At 38.9% G+C, this 19,454-nt stretch overlaps 1 protein-coding gene across 5 annotated transcripts in view; it reads right to left on the minus strand.

Moving 5' to 3' along the window:
* The window catches only part of zmiz2 (zinc finger, MIZ-type containing 2), a 38,545-nt gene that overhangs the window by 12,910 nt on the left and 6,181 nt on the right, over window positions 1-19,454 (minus strand). For 3 of the 5 annotated variants that reach the window (XM_042395280.1, XM_042395283.1, XM_042395281.1), the window contains exons 2-11: window positions 16,959-17,060; window positions 12,817-12,934; window positions 10,677-10,879; window positions 8,577-8,745; window positions 5,413-5,631; window positions 4,492-4,707; window positions 3,320-3,403; window positions 3,043-3,220; window positions 770-911; window positions 462-540 (exon numbers count right to left, since the gene is read on the minus strand). In XM_042395280.1, coding sequence (XP_042251214.1) covers window positions 462-540; window positions 770-911; window positions 3,043-3,220; window positions 3,320-3,403; window positions 4,492-4,707; window positions 5,413-5,631; window positions 8,577-8,745; window positions 10,677-10,879; window positions 12,817-12,934; window positions 16,959-17,008 — 1,458 coding nt within the window. In that variant the 5' untranslated portion in view covers window positions 17,009-17,060. The remainder of the gene's footprint in view (window positions 1-461; window positions 541-769; window positions 912-3,042; window positions 3,221-3,319; window positions 3,404-4,491; window positions 4,708-5,412; window positions 5,632-8,576; window positions 8,746-10,676; window positions 10,880-12,816; window positions 12,935-16,958; window positions 17,061-19,454) is intronic. The other 2 variants (XM_042395282.1, XM_042395284.1) reach the window with 1 other exon arrangement.

Raw genomic sequence — 19,454 nt, forward strand, 5'->3', positions numbered from 1 at the left:
GAGTACAGAAAGTTTAGCTTAGTGTAATTTAAAAGATTTTCAAAGTAATGGCTGAATATTTAGCTAGATTTCAGAATAAGACTTCTCCTTGAGCGAGACACAATAACAAACAGACTGGATCAAGCAAAAGGTAAATAAAAACATTTTATTTCTCTGTATGGTTCTTTCCTAAATGTTGTCAGACACTTGTAATAACAATCTGAGTCTGTCAGTGGTAAAAACAGCTTTAGTGGACGTACATTGATGGGGCGTTATTGCCGCCGTCAGATTACACTGCAGCCTGTTTTGCGGCTGCCAGCTGCAGCACTCTCACTCAATACTGGACCAGTTTAAAAAACTGTTGTCCCCATTAGTCACGTAGAGACAAAAAGATGAGAAAATAGGGTCCAAAGTTTCCCTTTAAGAACCAGACACCATCTAGACTCAGCAGTGAGATACAGAGTAAAGAGGGTGATGTTTACTTGTACAGATGCAGGCCAGTTGGTGTTCATCTGTCTGTCTTCATGGTGGTAACACTTGAACTGCAGCTCCAGATCCGGTCTGCAGGGGGAGACACAACACAACTATGAGGGGGGGGGAGGAGGCTGGGTGGGGTTATCAAACATTCCTCAATTGTTTTTCTTCAAATTTGTGTCTTTATCACTCAGGAAGACAAACAGGGAGGGTTCTGCTGCTCTGAAAACACACTGAAGCCACATATTATGTTACACTGGAAGTTATAAAGAAGTCACAGCTTTGTATGTGTATGATTGGAAATCAGTGTTTGTACCTCAACATGAGTGTTTTATAGACAGAGTCTCTCAGCTGGAAGGCGTGGTTACTGACAGCCAGGTTGTGCTCCAGTCTGAACGGCTCTAACACGACGCCGTCACGTACGGGGAAAGTCAGACGTAGGTCGTCGCTGGGGTTACCTGGGAGGGGAAAAAGGAGGCGACGTTTAGCGAGTTTCCACCACAGGAACTTCTGAGGAACTCAGGAACTTCTGTTGTGTTATCTGTGTTTATGATCAGAGGAATCAAGGTTTCTGCAGCATTCACCAAGTTACACATAAGACACTTTTAACACTACAGACACTGCAATTAATAACTGTTTCACAATCATAGCGGCCAAAGTATGCAACTATGATGGAAAACCAGTAGAGACAATATGGCCAAGACTTATTAATTTAGTACTTTCCCAGCAGTATAAAACAATAATTCCTGATGAAAAATGGATCAAATTAACGTGTCCTGATTGTGAGCAGTGGCAGAAAATGGACAGACAGATTAACCAATTAAAAAATGATGAATTGTTTTAAAGTTTTTGCTAAAAGTTGACACTCCTAGCTACTGATGTGTAGATTCAGGGTTGCCATAGTCTCACATCTCCTGACCTACATTACTGTGCAAAAGTTTAAGCCACCCTAGACGTTTAGATTCTTATCCATTATGTAATACCATCAGCGAGACGTCTGATCGGTGACCCCGAGCATACAGCTAGAGTCATAAAGAACTATTTTCAGCAACAAGAAGAATGATGAGTCCTGCAACAGATGGTTTGGTTTGGCCTCCAACAGAGCCCTGATCTCAACATCATGGAGTCAATCTGGGATTAACATGAAGAAGCACCTGAGACGGCCTAAATAATAAATCCAAAGAAGAAGATTCTTTCTCCAGGATGGTTACAACAACCTACAACCTGCAAGTTACTATGAAAAACTGTGCTTTCTGCTGTTTACTCAACTTTGTAAGAATTTAATTGATAAATTAAAACCATTTATAGCAATATTTTTGTAAGTATTCTCACTTTACTTTTAGTTCCTAATGTCCACATTATGTTTATGATCATGATCTGCTGTTTGTCCAATGCGACATACAAATAAGCTACAATCCAAGATACAGTAGATCAAGGAGAAGCTCAGTTCCATCTGAAACAAGTAATACAAGTCTGCAGGAGTATGAAGTAACAAATACTGTAAGTGTCTAACTGATTACTTTTGTTTGAGAGAGAGAGAAGGCTTGAGAGATGGAGAATATTAAGTAAGTATTCGGAATTAAATGCTTTTTAAGGCTTTTCCAGACATGCAGATGCCCTGAGGGACTAGATGTGTCCCTACTCTGGGGGTAAAACTGTCTGATGGTTCAGAAACTATTGAGGCAGAGTTTGTTGGACTGAAAATGGCTGATTGATCAAACACAGACTCAACAGCTGCTACAACTTTTATATTTCTTCATCTACAAAATAAGCAAAAACTGTGAGTCACTAGTATCAATATTAGAACAAGAGACGGATGTTTATTGTTGGTTATTAATGTTTAAAACAAGGTGATGTCAGCTTTCCGACATGTTTTTAAAAAGGGAGAGATAAGAGAGTTTTAGTGATGTACTAAAGCAGAAATGAATTTGGACACAGATCTTCTGGAGTTTTCAGTCTCCTTTTACACATCTGCATTTCTCCTTCTCATTTAATCACGATTCAAAGTTCAAGGTTTTTATTTGTCACATATGAATCGAATATATGTTGTAAATCATGGCACTGAAATGTTTTCTGTTGTAGTTCAGTCCACTTTACAGGTTAATAATATTAAAAAGACTGAACTGATAAAACTTCAGGGACAAGAAAATGATTAACAGCAGCAGAAATGAATAAAAGGACAAAGAAAAAGAGAAAAAGAAACTTCAAGTATCATCTTGAGGTAGTAAGGTTTGAGGTGACGTGTTTTTCAGATCAAACTTCATGAATTTAGAGTCTAATTCAATCATTCAGTATTTTTCCTGAGTCTGTCTGTGTTTGAGTGTGAGGAAGTTGTCACCAGGTATTCATTACATCCTTTCAAACATCAGCGTTACGCAGCAGTAAACACAAAGAACAGACGACTCTCTGCTGTTGTTTCCTGCTTCTCGATGAGAAATCATATCTTTCACTGATGTGGTGGAAACACAAACGATATGTAAAAGGCATTTTAAGCTTATTAATAAAGATCTCATCCTGCCACACTGGAATGTGTGAGCGAGTATCTTTTTTCTCTCCCTGTAACTACAGGTTAGTGTTTCCTGGTCTCACCTGTAGAGGGCTGCTGGGTGTTGATGTTGGGTTTGGTGTCCGGGGGAAGGTAGGGGGGTTTCGTGTCCTGGCCCGGGGACAGGTAAGGAGGCATGGAGGTCCCCGGTGTCATGGGAGGCGTGGGATTCCCTCCCATCGGTGAACTGGGATACCCGGGCATCACTCCGCCCCGGCCTGGCTGAGAGACGGGAGACGAGGAGGACGTATGTTCACAACTTCAAAATCTACCGAGCCGTCGATCCTTTAAAAAAGCTTCTTCTGAGTTGAAGTGACTTACCCCGCTCACCGCAGCCTGTGTGAAGGCATTGTATCCTCCTGCTCCTCCAGATGGCAGGCCGCCCTGGCCGTTGAACGGCTCCGACTGCACAACACAGACAGGAAACATGACACTCAGCTAACGATCCGTCCATCTGGACCCAAAAGAGTAGAAATTAGATCTCTCTGCGTTCGCCAAGTTCTCAACAACCTTCATGAGAAACCAGGAAATTAAAAACCTGTTTGATGACTTGTTTGGTCACATTTTTATTTTTTTTCACCCTTTGATTATTTTGATCAAACATCACTAACTCAAAAGGAGAAAAGGGATGGACAACCAAATTACAAAATACTTAAGTTTACAAACATTATATACAAGAATAGAACAATAAAATTGACAGTTTTACAATTTTTTAAAAGCAAAAATGTCAAAGTTTTGCTGGTTGCAGCTTCTTAAATGTGAGAATTTAAAGCTTTTTTGTTTCATACTTGATTGTAAACTGAACTTTTTCTTTCTGGGATTTTAAACTGTTGATCAGACCGAACAAACATGTGAAGACATCAACATGAACCATGAACAGTAAAGAAATTATATTATATTTTTAACAAATTTTTTAATATTGGATTAATCAAGGACAAAAACAGCAGATTGATTAGTGATGAAAATAATCAATAGATGTTGAAAAGAGTCCGACAAATACTTGTTTACAGGAACGACTGACTATCATGTTTTCCTTTATATTTATCACATTCTTTATTATATAAGAAAAGAATATCAATTGATGAATAAAAAGCTGAAGGGTGTGCTGGTGAGATAATTGCCTTTATTTTCAGCTGTTTTCTCGTCTTGTTTTTATTGCAGAGCATCGACTGAACATGTATTATTTGTGTTGTTGTCTGGATGTTATTGTCAATATGTTTGTTGTTGTCTTGTATGTATAATCTTTATATGTTTACTATGGAAATAATAAAAAATACAGTAACACAAAAGGCCATTAAAGACATGAATAAAGGATGAGCTGCCTTCATTCACGACTCTCTGGACAGATTTACTGTACATATATAGTAAAGTATATCGTAATATATAACAATAAACGTCAACACAGAAATGCCAAAGTATGTTTTTATAATCTCTCACATCCTGATTCAGTGTTGGTTGGATGTAATCTGTGAAGCAGTGTGACTGATTATTACCTTATAATACTGCGGAGGGTTGGGCTGTCCGGCTCCGGGGGGGAACTGCGCCGGGTTGTGTGATCCGGAGTGTGCGTACTGTCCCATGAGAGGCATCCGGCCGGAGGGGTACGAGGGCGAGGGGGCGCATCGCTGCTGCGGACCGGCGGGGTACTGCAGAGGCTGGTTAGAGTACGCCGACATCCCGCCGGAGCCGTACTGCTGCCCCGGAAAACCCTGCAAGAGACGGAGAAGTCCGGTCATGACTGCAGATTATGGACAAAAAGGAATGTTTTATGTGAAATTTGGAAATAAAATACACATAGAATGCAGTCATTATATTTCTTTTTCTACAGCCGACATAAAATTAATCTGCAACTATTTTGATAATTGAATATTCATTTTAATCTTCTTTTTTCTTAAAGAAATTAAATTAAATTACAGTTTCAGCTTCTCAAATGTGATGATTTAATGCTTTTCTTTGTCAAACATGATAATAAAATGAATATCTGTAATATAATATTTGGGTTTTGGACAAAATACGACAGTAATAATAAAAAATACTCATCAGTTGCGACCCTAAACAGGCCATGACAGTGGAGCTGTTATCTGATTGGTTCTGCATTTGGACACATAAGATTTTTAACCTGATGGTGCCAAAGTTAGTACAATTCATCCTGAGGGGAACATGAACATTTGAACCAAATTTTATGGCGATCCATCCGATAGTTGTTGAGATATTTTCACTACAAAACCACAATCTTCAACCTGCTGGTGGCACTAGAGGAAAAGTCAGGGGAACACCAAAGTCTGTAGGATTTATCATCTGGGAACCATGAATATCTGTATTAAATTTCATAGCAATCCATCAAACGGTTGTTGAGATATTTCAGTCTGGATCTACTGAGTCCACTGATAAACCCTCTGCACACACACACTGACCTCTGAATGAAAAGGCCGTTTGAGGCCTTGCTGTCCGCCCGGATAACCTCCGTGCTGGGGCATCTTCTGCGTCTGGGCAGGGTGAGAGGGATACATGCCCGTGGTGGAAGGCGGAGGTCCGGGCCTGGAAGGGACCATCCCACCAGGGTTCATCCCAGGAGGGCCGCGTGGGCCCGAATGAGACAGGAACTGGGTGCTGTAAGAGGATGCTCCACCCATCTGGGAGGGAAAGGGAAGTACGACAGCGGGAGTGAAAACAAAAACACACCGCAGACGGTACAGAGAGTACATGAGGCTGAAAAACAGTTTCATAGGGAGGGAAAAGCAGCTCAGAACTTGTTTTTGAGGGTTTAATTTACATAAAATCTTCAGAACAAGTAAAGATTTGATAGATATCATCTCATACAGCCTGTATTTACTTTTAATTTAAGCTGGAAACATTATGTTTCACAGCTCTTCCACAGGAAACATGACAGTGTGTGCTTCTACAGTGACTCTTATTATGTAAATAAGTAGTCTATAGTATAAATAGTCTGGCAGGAGAGAGCAGTGTTAAATTATGTGATGTCTCTGCTGTTAATAAGAAGCATGTGTCATGAATCTGCTCCCCACAGCCCCGCAGCTACACATCACTGCTCCAAACAGGGACGGCAGCTTGTCTTAAACTGGTGAGAAACTGTTCTGAACTTTGACTTATGAGTCAAAAAGTTCTTATCAGCGCTGACTGCAGTGTTGTAAAATAAGGAGGACCACACCCCGGCGTGATTCATCGTATCCAAGGTTTGCTTCAATATATCCAAACATGTAACAAGAAGTTTACGTTAAAACATTTCCCCCTCGCAGTTTATTTATATTTGTGATATAACTTATAAAGTATATATGAACCATCTGTGGTCGTCCGATACAATGTTCACATTCTTTGTTTCCAAAAATGAGAACATAGAAACATTTCTATAAAGTTTACCAGCAAATGTATAATTGGTAATTTATATGTTTTGCACTTTTTTACTATTGAATCATACTGTCTTAAACATTTTAATGTTGTGTGTGTGATGGGACAGAAACTTTTAATCAACTTATCATCATAAATTTCCGAAACATGTACAGTTTGTAACAGCTGGTCGCTCCAAACTGACCTCCTTTTTTAACACTTCAGACCGTTTGTGCTCTTAATTCTAAGAACACATGTAATAAATTTACACGTTAACCTTTTTATGGCAACGTTTCTCTGTGTTGTGAGACACAGGTTAGACTTCCTGGATCGTGTTTCATTGTCGCGCCTCCATCACCGCAGCCTTTGCGACTTTTTCACGCCCTGCTGTTTTCAGTCTGAATCCGGACTTAAACTTTAAATTTTATGAATTATATCACAAATAATACAAATAGCGTATCTGATATTGTCAACATGACTATGGGGGAAATGTCTTATATAAGTTTTCTTTTTACATGTTTCAATCTCTCTCAACCCAACCGGTCAAAGCAGATGGCCGCCCACCAAGAGCCGGGGTCTGCTTGAGGTTTCTACCCGTTAAAGGGGAGTTTTTCCTTACCGCTGTCGCCAAGTGCTTGCTCATGGGGGAATTGTTGGGTCTCTGTAAATTAAAGAGTACGGTCTTGACCTGCTCTATGTGAAAAGTGCCTTGAGATGACTTCTGTTGTGATATGGCGCTATATAAATAAAGATTGATTGATTGATTGATTGATTGAATATATTGAAGTATGCAAATGTTGGATGGAATTAATCTTAACATGGCGTGTTCCTCATTTGACTCATTAGTTAAAGTTTAAGACTATTTTTAATTTCATACAAGTTTCATTTTTAAACCTGGTCTATTCTGTATAAACAACATCTATTTCCTGTCTGTCTGTTTTTTACCCGCTAAAAGTTTTTTGGGGGAATTTTTCCTTTTCTGCTCCTCATTGGTACCAAGAAGAGACACCACATCTCCCCTCTACTGGCCTCTCTTTACTGGTTACCAGTGGCTGGGTATCATTAAAAAGTTACAGTACCAGTACCAATACCAGTACCATTAAAGTGATACCGATACCAATAGAGTACTTCATTCAATACCCATCATGTGATTCAGTTGTGTAAAATGCCGCCACTCCTCCTCATCCAAATGATTTTTACACAAATACATTCTGAAAGTGTTCAAATTAATGAAATATTTCTTAAATTACTGTACAGTGAAGTATTATCACCACAGACTGTTTGGGTCGTAGCTGCTGCAGTAGTGAACCAATCACACGTCATGTTAAATTTAAGAACGCTTGTGATGATTGGCTGCAAGCAAAACCACACAAATAGTCATTTTTTTCTAGATTTGGGTACAAAAAGGATCAAATGCAGGTACGGTTTGACTGGTGAAGTGTTGATACTACTTGGTTCTGGGTTATTTTGGTCAATACCTTAAAAGGTATCAAGTATTGATACTCAGTCCTGTGTGTAATTGATTCTTTGATTGTTTTATTTGATTTTAAAGCGCTGCATGGACCAACACCAGATTATCTGAACTCCCCATCCTCTATTCCACCCTCAGACCTGCTGACCAATCACTGCACTTCATTTAAAACACTCCCAGTTAAAATCCAGAGGTTACTGGTCGTTTTCCACTATTGGCTCCAAACTGTGGAACAGTTTGCTTCTTATTATTAGATCCTCAACTGATATCTTTACAACCCGTCTCTCTGTTCTTCAGCCTTTTAATAGTCATCATTAAGACATGACTGCTTTATTATTTATTTCTTCTCTGTGCTGTGCTGCTGTGTTTTTATGATTTTATCCAAATTTGATTTATTCTATTCTACATTTTTATTAATTTTCTTCTGATCGTCTGATCTTCTCTTCTCTGTAAAGCACTTTAGTCAACATCTGCTGTTTTTAAATGTGCTCTATACACAAAGTGACTTGACTAATTCTAAGAATAAGTGGAAAATTACATAATTTTTGGAATTTTTACATAGTTAAAATCAAAATTTCCCTCTGAGTGGCTGGTGGAAACTGAAGTTGTGACAGAGAAGGTGAACTGAAGACTACTGGTCTCATAATGTTAAACAAACAGGCTTTAATAGGTTTTAAATATATTAATTTGCTGATTAGCCGAAAGAGACGCGTGAGATGTGGTTAAAAGACGCTGCTGCCCTCTGCAGAGACGTGTGCTCACCTGGCCGTAGCTCAGCTCCTGGTTCTGTTTTTCCTGTATGGCTGCAACAGTCGCCGTAGCGGTGGCAGTTGCTGTGGCAGCGGCGGCGGCAACGGCTGCGGCGGCAGCCTGGGTGAAGTCTGAGGGAGGACGAACGCCCATACCGGCACCTCCACTGTTACCAGAGTAACTGTAGGGAGAGGGGAAGACGGGGAGATGAGTGGGATGTGAACTTGGTGAACTGAGTGTACGAGTGTGTGTGTGTGTGAGTGTGTGTTTTGTCATGAGCGTGAGTCAGAACAGTGGGTGAGAGCAGCCACGCTGACATATGTTGATGCAAAAACCCCCGCAGCAAAAGCACGTAAGCATGTAATAAACAGTGTAGTCTAACATAAAAATATACAAGACTGTTCAATTATCATATTCAGGAGGTTTTCATTTTCATTCATGATGGGAGCATCAAAGCCAGGGATGAACAATAACGTCCCATGTAGGCTTTAATTTCACTCCAACAAGAACTGATTAGTGTTAAAAGGTGCAGGAACTCAGTTTTTTAGCTAAATGTTAATTATGAATGTGGTCTTTTCATCTGCTCTTAGAAACGTCATCAGCTGCTGTTTATTGCTCTTATTTTGTTTATTTTCTGGTTCGAATGCTGAGTTGTAGAACCAGTTTGTCAGTGTTTACATGCAAAAAAAGATCCTAATAGGGAACAATATTAGTTTTCCCAATCAATCAATATATTGTTTGGTCAGTGAAGATGCCGATCACAACTTCCTGATGCCTTTAAATTGCTTGTTTTGTCCAACCAACACTTTTAAAAATCAGTTTACTATCACACAAGTACAAGAAAGGCAGCAAATTCTAACAATTAAGAAGGCAGAACTACAGTATTCCCTACTGTAGTTCTGTTTACCAATTAATTCATTAATTAACCAATTATCACAATAGTTTGTTTTTCTGTCAACTGTAGCCCATAGCATCTTGGTATCTGGATTACCTGTGAGAAGTCTGTATAATTCCGATTTTTTTGTCGTTATTTGATGTTTTTAATGATTACAAATGTTTTTCACAGTATATCATATGTATTCCTACATACACCGTAAATTCTCACATTGTTAAAAGCCTTTATTAGCTTAACTGGCAGACAGGACCAAGACTTTATATCTAATTTCAACTGTTCTCAACTTAATACAAACTCAACACGTCCTCCATGTTGGCCTGTTTTAATAAATGACATCTTGATAAGTTCAGTATAAAAGTTCATTTTAACAGAACTATTTCCATCAGTACATCAAGAGTCATGTCAGGTGTTACACTTTAACCTTTTTCTCCAAACAATGTTTTGGGACCATGAATGAAACTAAACATTTTCAGAATTTTCACATGTAAAGTTTTGCAACCTTCCCTTCATAGGAATCCGGAAGTCCTGACAGATGATGTTTTGTTTTCACAAAATATTATCTTGTTGTTGGCATAAGATAAGAATCTTGTGCACACAAGATATTAACTTGTGCCATATAAAAAAAAAAAAAAATAACCACAAGATAATATCTTGTTCGCAGAAGATATTAATCTTGTGTGCACACAAGATTAATATCTTCTGCGAACAAGATATTAACTTGTGCCATGTTAAGAATATAAAAACCACACAAGTTATTAAACTTAATGATCTTCTGGGACTCATAATACATTATCTTTTATCATGAAAAAACACCAGGAAGTGTTCATTTCTGTTGACAATAACTTAACACTGATAAAAAGAAAAGTCTAAAACAGAAACAGAGCAGCAGAGTGGTGAGTATGACACGACTCTGTTGTTGTATTGATGGAATAAGTGCTGTGGAAACGGACATTATACTAAATTTACCATGTAAGTCGTCGTTGTAGGCTAAAGGTAATTCATTTAGTTGTTCTGGACATGCCCCTGGTATTATTTGAGACTCTGCCATTACTCAAAAATATGCTTTTACGTGAGAATTTACAGCCAATATGGAAGAAAAGTGATTCTAAATCCAGTTTCTTGTACCTCTAAAACATGCCGAGTTATATGCATTTGCAGGTGTATCAAGTAAAGTAAATTTTGTTGACATTTAGTGAACAGAAATGTGTGAAGTGTACCTCCCGCCGTAGGCTGAGCCCGGGTTGTAAGCGGCGCTGGGTCGTCCGTACATGACTGGCTGGCCGTATCCTTTCGATACGGCGTCTCCGTACGACTGCTGGCCCATGAACTGGGAGCCCATGCCAGCGCCCATACCAGGGCTTCCACCAGGCATCATGTGACTGCCAGAGCTCTCACCCGGACCCATGGGTGCACCAAACACCTACATGGGAAACAGCAGAGGTGTTATCACAGAGAACAGTCATATGAACCACAAAGTGACAAGTAAGTAGTATGACGTCAGTCAGACAAAGGGTATTTTGAGAGAAACAGAAGTTAAGAGCACACTTAACAGTCAGATTCAGAGTCACACTTAACCTATGACAAAAAGCTGATGCACAAGTACATCACTGTCATTTGAAAGAGACTGATATGTCTGTTTTATTACTGTGAGAACCATAAAATGTAAAATGTGTCAGGTGTTATGATGTGTAAAAGACTGACAGACAGTTCTAGAAACAGTTACACAAATTACTTCTCATTTTAAATAACTGACACCAGCTGATTTCAATTGTGCGATTACTTTTTTTTTTTTTAAACGTGTGTATTATATATGTAAAAAGTCTTAAAAACAGTTTTCCTGTCTCAGAAGGTCTGTGCTCGTCTCCAGACCTCCAGGAGCCAGTGTACGAGCTGCTCGCAAGTTCAAACTTAGTTTAGTTATAAAGTGTTTACTAATTAATTAAGGAGTACGGTATATTTAAAGTCCAACTGATATCACATTTAGCCTCTTTTTGCAGTAAAAATACTGTCAAAGTGTCTTTTAAATGTATTGTTAATCACTCTGTATTATTTTAAGGAAGAGAAAGGGTCTTTGGGGAAATATCAGAAATGATCCTTTTTATCTCAGCTGGCTGGAGAGGCATGTCGGTGTCTGAGTTTGATTGACAGCAGCTGGCAGACTACCGGTGTTTCTCCATGTGAACAGAAACAAACTGCTGTAGCTACAAGTCATGAACAGACAGTGTGTTGTTAGCAGTGGTATTAAAGTGTAAGAACCAAACCACCATCTAAGGGGCCCAAAGAGACATTTGCAGGTATGTTTACATGCTGTTTAATGTGCAGCAGCTGAGTAGTTAATTAGCTATCTAGCCTGCTAACTGATGTTAGCAGTTATTGAATGTTTGTTTGGTGGCTCATTCAACAAGCTAAAGTGTAAGACATGTTCATGTTTGTTAGATTAGAAGGAGACTTTAGCAGGAAAGCTAATGTGGGATGTTGTTCAGAGTCTGTGGCTCTTGTGTTGACTAACCCGATGCTATCAGGCTCAGTGTGACCTTCTGCTCTGCCTACAATAGCATATAAAATATTAGAAATATATTAAATATTAAAGCTGCAAAAATCAGCCAGTTAGTCTATCGCCACAAAAGTAATTGGCAATTATGTTGATAATCAAAGAATTGGTTTAGTCATTTTTAAGCAAATATGCTAAAAATTAGCTGCTTTTAGCTTCTCAAATGTAATGATGTAATGCTTTTCTTTGTCATACATGACAGTAAACTGAATATCTTTGGTTTTTGGTTTTATATACAGTATTTCTCCCCAGTCCAAAATTTTACTTTTAGCATTTTGATAAATATTTGAATCTTTATTCTCTGAAGCTGAATAAACACAAGCTATATTGATTGTTGTTTAGACAAAATAAGACATTCAAAGGCATAATTTTTGGCTCTGGGGAATCATACCATGCTTTGTCTGACATGTTACAGAGAAAACGATGAATCAATGAATCGGTGCAGTCCTTTAAAATATAAATGTCAGATTTTTTTCTCAAAAGAGAACACAAGTGATTTATAGAGCAGAGATGTATGCTGTAGTGGACAAACATGCAATTTAATTTCAGTTGGACTTTTAAGAGTAAAGAAAAATTATTAATAGATGTCTGAGTAAGGGATTTTAAAAAATATTTCTCTTAAGTCCAAATTTTTATTTTCAGTATTTTGATAAATATTTAATTTTCTACTCTCAGATGCAGAATAAATACTAGATACAGAATAAAGCTGCTTCTCTTCATGTTTCTGTTGTTAGTGGGTTTGTATAGTTACAGCACATAAAACATGGAGAAAAAAAAGAGTCCCATGGTATTGAGTCATGTGTTACCTGGCTATGTGTGGGATTGGTCACGCCCCACACTGTGGTTACTACAGAGAGAGATCCTGCGTGCTGATTGGTGCCTGGTTGCCAGGAGACTGGGTCATTTAGGAAGGGGCCGTCACTGCTGCAGAGGGACATGAAGCCGAGTTACTGCAATGGTTAGAAAGGTTCAGGAGAGCATTCATCCAGGCAAGATTCACAGTAAATCAATAACCGTTCAGCATCAAAATATCACAGAGCTCGTTTAATTATTTCCTCATATTAGGCCTCATTTGTACCGCAGCAGCGCAGACACAGTGTTGATTACAAAAGGTTAGCAGCACAACATTTACCTTGGTAGGCTAATAAGCTAATTCAGCTGCAGCATGGTTTATTGATGCGACAGTTGAGGTTACCCTCTGCTTCCTCCTTGTAAACCATTTCCTCAACAGGAAACTACCACAACAGCTTTACTGTCACACCACATTATTTGCAGGGTGACTGAAATTGAAATCTTTACCACAAGAACTGATGTTTTATTAATATTTCACTGCACGTTTTACACAATTTTTGGTAAAGAATCATAATAATTGACATAATTATTGCTGTTGTTGTTAAGAGATATTACTTTATTAGTACAATACAATGTAAAACTACACTTTACACTTTCCTACTGTTATTAATACATTGTCAACCTATATATTATATATGATTTCTATTTATTTAGCATTATCCTATAGTCTACAATTATTATCGTACTATCTCAGTAGACTATACTATGTATGGTCCAACATATTTCCTTCTTGTCACTTTCAGTATTGCTTGTCACTTTACATACAGTGCTGTGCTACATTTCTGTTGTTTCACTTTTTATCATACCATTTCTATAATTACTGTATATTCTATCATCCTATAGTTATTATTCTGTACCTATTATTATATCATATTATATTATACCACTCCACTTGCTACCTACCTTGCTCAGCAGAACTGCACTATGTCTTGCACATATACCTCATTATTGCACATTCAGCATATAGCTTCTTATTCCAATTTGTTGTACAGTTTGTTCTGAACTTACTTTTTGTATTGTCTTTAATTTAATTTTGATTTATGGGTAGTTTTTACCCATTTTTAGATTTTTATTCCTCTGCTTGCTCCATCCTTTTTGTGTTTCTGTTTCTTCTTGTGCTGCTGTAACACCTTACCCCCCCGTTCATTTAAGTGTTATTTTATCTTATCTTATCTTAAATATACAAGATCAAATTTATCTACTGGGTTGTTATCTCTTTCACACTTTTCTTCTACAATCGGCTACATTTTCTGAGGCGGCTTGTCGTGTCACATCTCTCTTTCATCGCTTTCTGGTAGAGAGACGGAGCAGTCGTCAGGCTTTGTGGCTGCGCTCAGTTAAAGAATGTCTTGGCTTGAGTAAACCTAATCACGTTGCCTCCAAAAAGGCTGAACGGAGAAAACTCAACAATCGATTGCCTTCACAGTTTGTAAGTCTGAAGTTGGCTGTCGGTTCATTCTTTTTTTTGTGTGTGTTTATGTGCTTTGTTATTTAACAGAAATCTGCAAAGCAACTGTTTGTGGCTCTTCTGCTCTTCAACTACAGGTTTAGCTGTGACAAGCATGCACTCGTGAATTAAGGCTGTTTTTAATTGAACAAGTAAAAATCTCAAAGCTGTTTAATCTGACTTCACCCAAAGTTTGTATTATCGTTCTTTGAGAAATTTGCAATGTAGTACAAAGTCAAGAGGTTGTGATATGTAGCACAACAAGCTAGTGAAGCTCTGTAAATGAAACAGCATTCCCGCACATGCTCAGTGTTGTCTACCTTACACAGAACTACTCTCCAGAGACTGAAAACGTGATCACTGTTTTTAGTCTTTGGGAGCCGTTTCTAAACAAACTAACTTGACGAAACCCTTCGTAATGAAGGAACATGTCACCCAGTTGATGTGTTTTTTTACAGTATTTTCACAACAACGTAGGGAGATATATGAGGCTTTGTATACATTTGTTTGTTGATAATAAGCAAAATATAGAAAATCACCAGTCATATCCTTTAAATAACAAATACTTTACAGTAAATTCAAGGTAAATTGCATCAATGCACCTGGCGAGGCAATCAGGTACCAGATCAGATGAAAAGATTTTCTCTCAAACTTCTCATGAATGTTAAATTGTACCATTGCTTTGGTTCATTTTCATTACATTTCATTTATATGAAAGCTATTACAAACTACTTTTTTTCCGTCCTTGTTATTTCTTTGTAAGTAGGGACCTATGATTATTGTGTTTCCCATAACCGGTCGAGAAAGTTAAGAATAAAGTCAACAATAACATAATGTAATAAAAGACTATCAGAGCACACTACTGTTAGTGTTCGCATAGTAATTTTCTCATCTTCTCTTCACGCATACAAAAATCTATAAGCTATTAGCCTCTCCTCTCTACAGGCAGGTCAGACTCAATGAATGGCCGGTGTCTGCAGATGACAAGAGGCTGTGTGTGGAGCTGAAATTGAAAATTATCCAGCTTTTATCCAGCTACAGCGGACAGGTTTATATAACACAGTGTGCACTCCGCTCTTCAGTGACTGGTGGTAACACTGCAAAAGGGCATTGACACTGATAAAGATATAACCACCAATGAAAAGCCGAGAGCAGAGGCAGGGGTGTAACTATCAGTGATAGGTCAATGCAATAGGGACCCTATGGGGGCTGCTAATTCTACCCACTTTAAGGGTGTTTTCAAACCTGTGTAGTTTAGTCACAGTTGAATTGGACTCTGGTTGGTTTTCCTCTTTGGCACAATTCGTTTGGGCAGATCTGAACACGGCTATCATACTCGAGTGCGGACCAAAACAAACACCCTTTAAAGGAAGTGTTCTCATGCCGGTCACAAACAAGTTCTTGAGCGGTTCATTTGTGGTGGGAACAAAATCAGACCTCCTTCTGACTGACTGCAAGGCTCCAAGTTTGAGCTAAGCGGCTCTCATAGCCATATTAGCATGCTGGGATGTGGATGAGTGAAATTAACAGTTGCTAACAGCTAGCAGCTAGCTGGAGAGTGAATCAAGGTCCGATCCGGATAGGAGCTTCTTCAGGACCTATTTCCTGTGTTTATGTTCTCACTCCCCCACCATAAACACGTCTGACCAATGACAGGAGAGAACGTTCTCACCTGGCTTTTAGTGATGCATTTTGGTTCACTTTAATGTTTTTCTACTTGTGAAAAGAAACAGAACCACATTTACCAACTCATCCACTGACTCAGACCAGAGCAAACAAACTACAGGTTTGAAAACGCCCTCAAAAGTTACATTCAAGTCCCAACCGGTGGAAAACATTATTAAAGCACATTAACAACAACTGTCTTTTCAACCATAACACAACTTTAGAATATACTTCATGAACCAGAGTCTCTGGTTAGTACAGACACAGTTGCTTACAGCTAATGTATAGTTGGTGCTGTTTGAGGTGAATAAACTTAAAACAGTCCAGTAGTCAAATACACGAGAATGAGGAAAAGCTCAAATTGAACACACCATGAGGATCTGAAGCCAAGTAACCAGTTAATCCTGCAATAGATTATTTTTTGGCCTCTTTGGAGCAGCAGAAACAACGACAACACTGACATATCATCAGCTTTTAAATTGATATGTTGAACTTGTTAGCAAACAGTTGCTTATTTCCACATCCAGCAGTTACGGAGAAACATTATCATTCATTTGGAGTCGTGTTTCTGTCCACCTGGTGAATGTAAGTCCAATATTTACTCTCTTTTAGCTCTGTTTTCCAACTCCTGAGGGAAATATCTGGCTCTTTAGCTGCTAAATGCTCCACTATGTTCACCAGCTAGTCTATAGCTAACTGTGTCTGTTTGCCGTTCGGTGCTGAACAGTTGCCTGCTGCGACCCAAACTACGCTATGAGAGCTCTGAGAGTGAAGCAAAACAGTAAAGTTACAGCCAGACAGATAAACAATGAGCTGAAACTCACTATAAAGCTGACATTGTCATTTCATAACACAGATTAAAAGATGCTTTAACCTTGCTTTGTGATTCAGCCCCCCCTCGGCAGCCACAACAAACCGCAATGCCGCCGGCCAGAGCAGGTGAGGAGTCACATGGTTCACCTGAGGACACTATAATGTGTTTACCTTTGCGGAGTGGGAGGCAGGGAGGGTTTCATGGAGTTGAGGGGGTTCATCGGATGAACGTGAGGATCATTAGAGAGCCCCTACTGTCCTCAAGTGGCAGCCCTGAGAGAGAGAGAGAGAGAGAGACAGACACATAAAAAAGCCGGTTACTCATAGCTCATTTGCTGCACAGCAACAATTTATCATCACTATAGCCCACACTGTGCGCACAAAGACACAGTGCCCTCCCACTCAGAGCCACTCGCTTTAATCTGTGTGTGTGTGTGTGTGTGTGTGTGTGTGTGTGTGTGTGTGGACTGTGCACATCAAAACGTTAGCCTATCACTGACTGCTGTAGCTCTGATACCTCTCAGAGGAGGGGGAGGGGTGCTGGGAGCTAAATTTAGCTTGCTGATTTCAAAAGGAATTTAAGAGAACAGAGATGTGAAGAGGCAGACTCCTCTCTCTCGAGCACACCGACTTACAATCACACACACACACACACACACACACACACACACACACACTTGTTCGCTGCGGAGACGAATCATCTTGTTCGTGCGATTTGGTTCGTTTAATAACACCCCTGCACGTCTCCTTCACTACCAGATGTTTTCTCATCCTCCTACCTCCCCACTAATGATTTTCTTTATCTGACGGGTTACCAACTGACATGCTCATTTTCCGACATCAGAGCTCACCCCCTCCCCCCCTCCTTAAAATTTCTTCTTCTCTTTGGTTTTTTTTTTTTTTTTGCACTTTGCAGATTTGGGTCAGACACCCCACATCTTTGCGAAGAAGATGGGAGGGATCACATGACCGCAATACCTAAATTCCCTCCTATCAAAAGGCGTCGTCAGCCTCCAGACAGCATCTATAACTTCCATCACAGCTGAGCAGCTAAAAACCACACAAAGACAAGAGGGGTTGAGGAAGAGGAGGAGGAGGGGAAGAGAGAGAGGGGGGGGGGGGGCATGTAAGATGTCTGTCTCTATCAGTACACACTGTACCTGCGGAGGAACGATTGAGACACGCTGTTCTCTCACACTCGCCTCTTTTGACCTCAGCCTCCTGACCTTTTCTTTACCCACGACTCACTTCCCTCTCTCTCGTCGTCATCCCCCCCCCCCGCCACACATGCCGTCATCCTGCTCTTCCTCTCTGTCTTGTCCTGTCCCCCCCCCCCCCCCCCCCCCCCTTCTACTTACCTCCCAGGCAGTAAACAAAAACAAAACAACCGGAGGCGACTCGATCAACCCTCGACTGACGCTTTCAGTTAGTTTGTTTTCTGAGGGCTGGTTTCAGCTTCGTGTGTGAAAGCAGATGAAGAGATCGGCTACATTTAATCCTAGTTTTATAAAAAACATCTGTAACAACTGTTTTAAACTAGAATATTGATATTACGCCAGTTTCACTTTGAGTTTTTTTCATTTTGCTTAATATTCCTTCTCTGCAGGGCTGCAACACTTATCAACAGATAATTAATCACAGACTGTTCTGATAATCAATTAAACATCTTGAGTCCAAAAAAAAATGTCCAAAATCTCTGATTCCAGCTTCTTAAATGTGAATATTTTCTGGTTTCTGTCGTTCTCTGTGTCAGTAAACTGAGTATCTTTAAGTTTTTTTTACTATTTTCTGACAATTTATAGACCAAACAACTTATTGATTAATCAAGATCATTAATCATTAATTACGTCTCTTCCAGTTTTAAATACACACACACATTCACACACATATTACTGTTATTATTCTATATTTGTATTGTTCTTTGATCATTTTTAGGGCTGTAACTGATGATTATTTTCATTATGGATTATTTCTCTTAATCAATTTGTCTATAAAATGTCAGAAAATTGTAAAAAAAAAAAATGCCCGTAATAAGTTCCTAACACTCTTCAAATGTGGTTTAGTCAAACCAACCGTCCAAAAACCAAAAAATATTCAGTTTATTGTCATGATGTAGGAACATGTCAGTGTAATTCTCACATTTTTGTAAAAAATAAATGACTAAAACGATTATTTGATTATAAAGATTGTTATATTTACTGTCACAACTAATCAATTAACTGACTTCCAGCTCTAATTATCATTATTATGATATTATTTTAATTCTGTCTATCATTTTATGTAAACAAAAGCCACTTATAGTTATTACTACTAATCTAAATATATATTTCACTGTATTCTCTACAGATTAGCAGCTGATTAACATCTGGAGCTAAAAAAGCCAGAATCAATTAAACTGATTATCAATTAAAATAAAGAGCTATAAACGTTGGAGCAGGTATGAAAGTATTAATGTGAAGTATGAACGAGGAGCCTGAGGGGAAGAGAGATTGGCAGCTAGTCAGTAAAGTCAGGTAGAGATGATTAAATAAAAAAAAAAAAAACAAACACACTTTACATAATTTATTAGCTGCCGGTCCGTCACGTAAATTAATCAACGCTCTTTAGTTACTTCTTTTGTTTTGTCATCCACTTATCTTAGATCTCATGTTTTAATCTATTGTGTCA

Source organism: Thunnus maccoyii, chromosome 19, assembly GCF_910596095.1.
Source record: "Thunnus maccoyii chromosome 19, fThuMac1.1, whole genome shotgun sequence".
In the NCBI taxonomy this organism is placed as follows: domain Eukaryota; kingdom Metazoa; phylum Chordata; class Actinopteri; order Scombriformes; family Scombridae; genus Thunnus; species Thunnus maccoyii.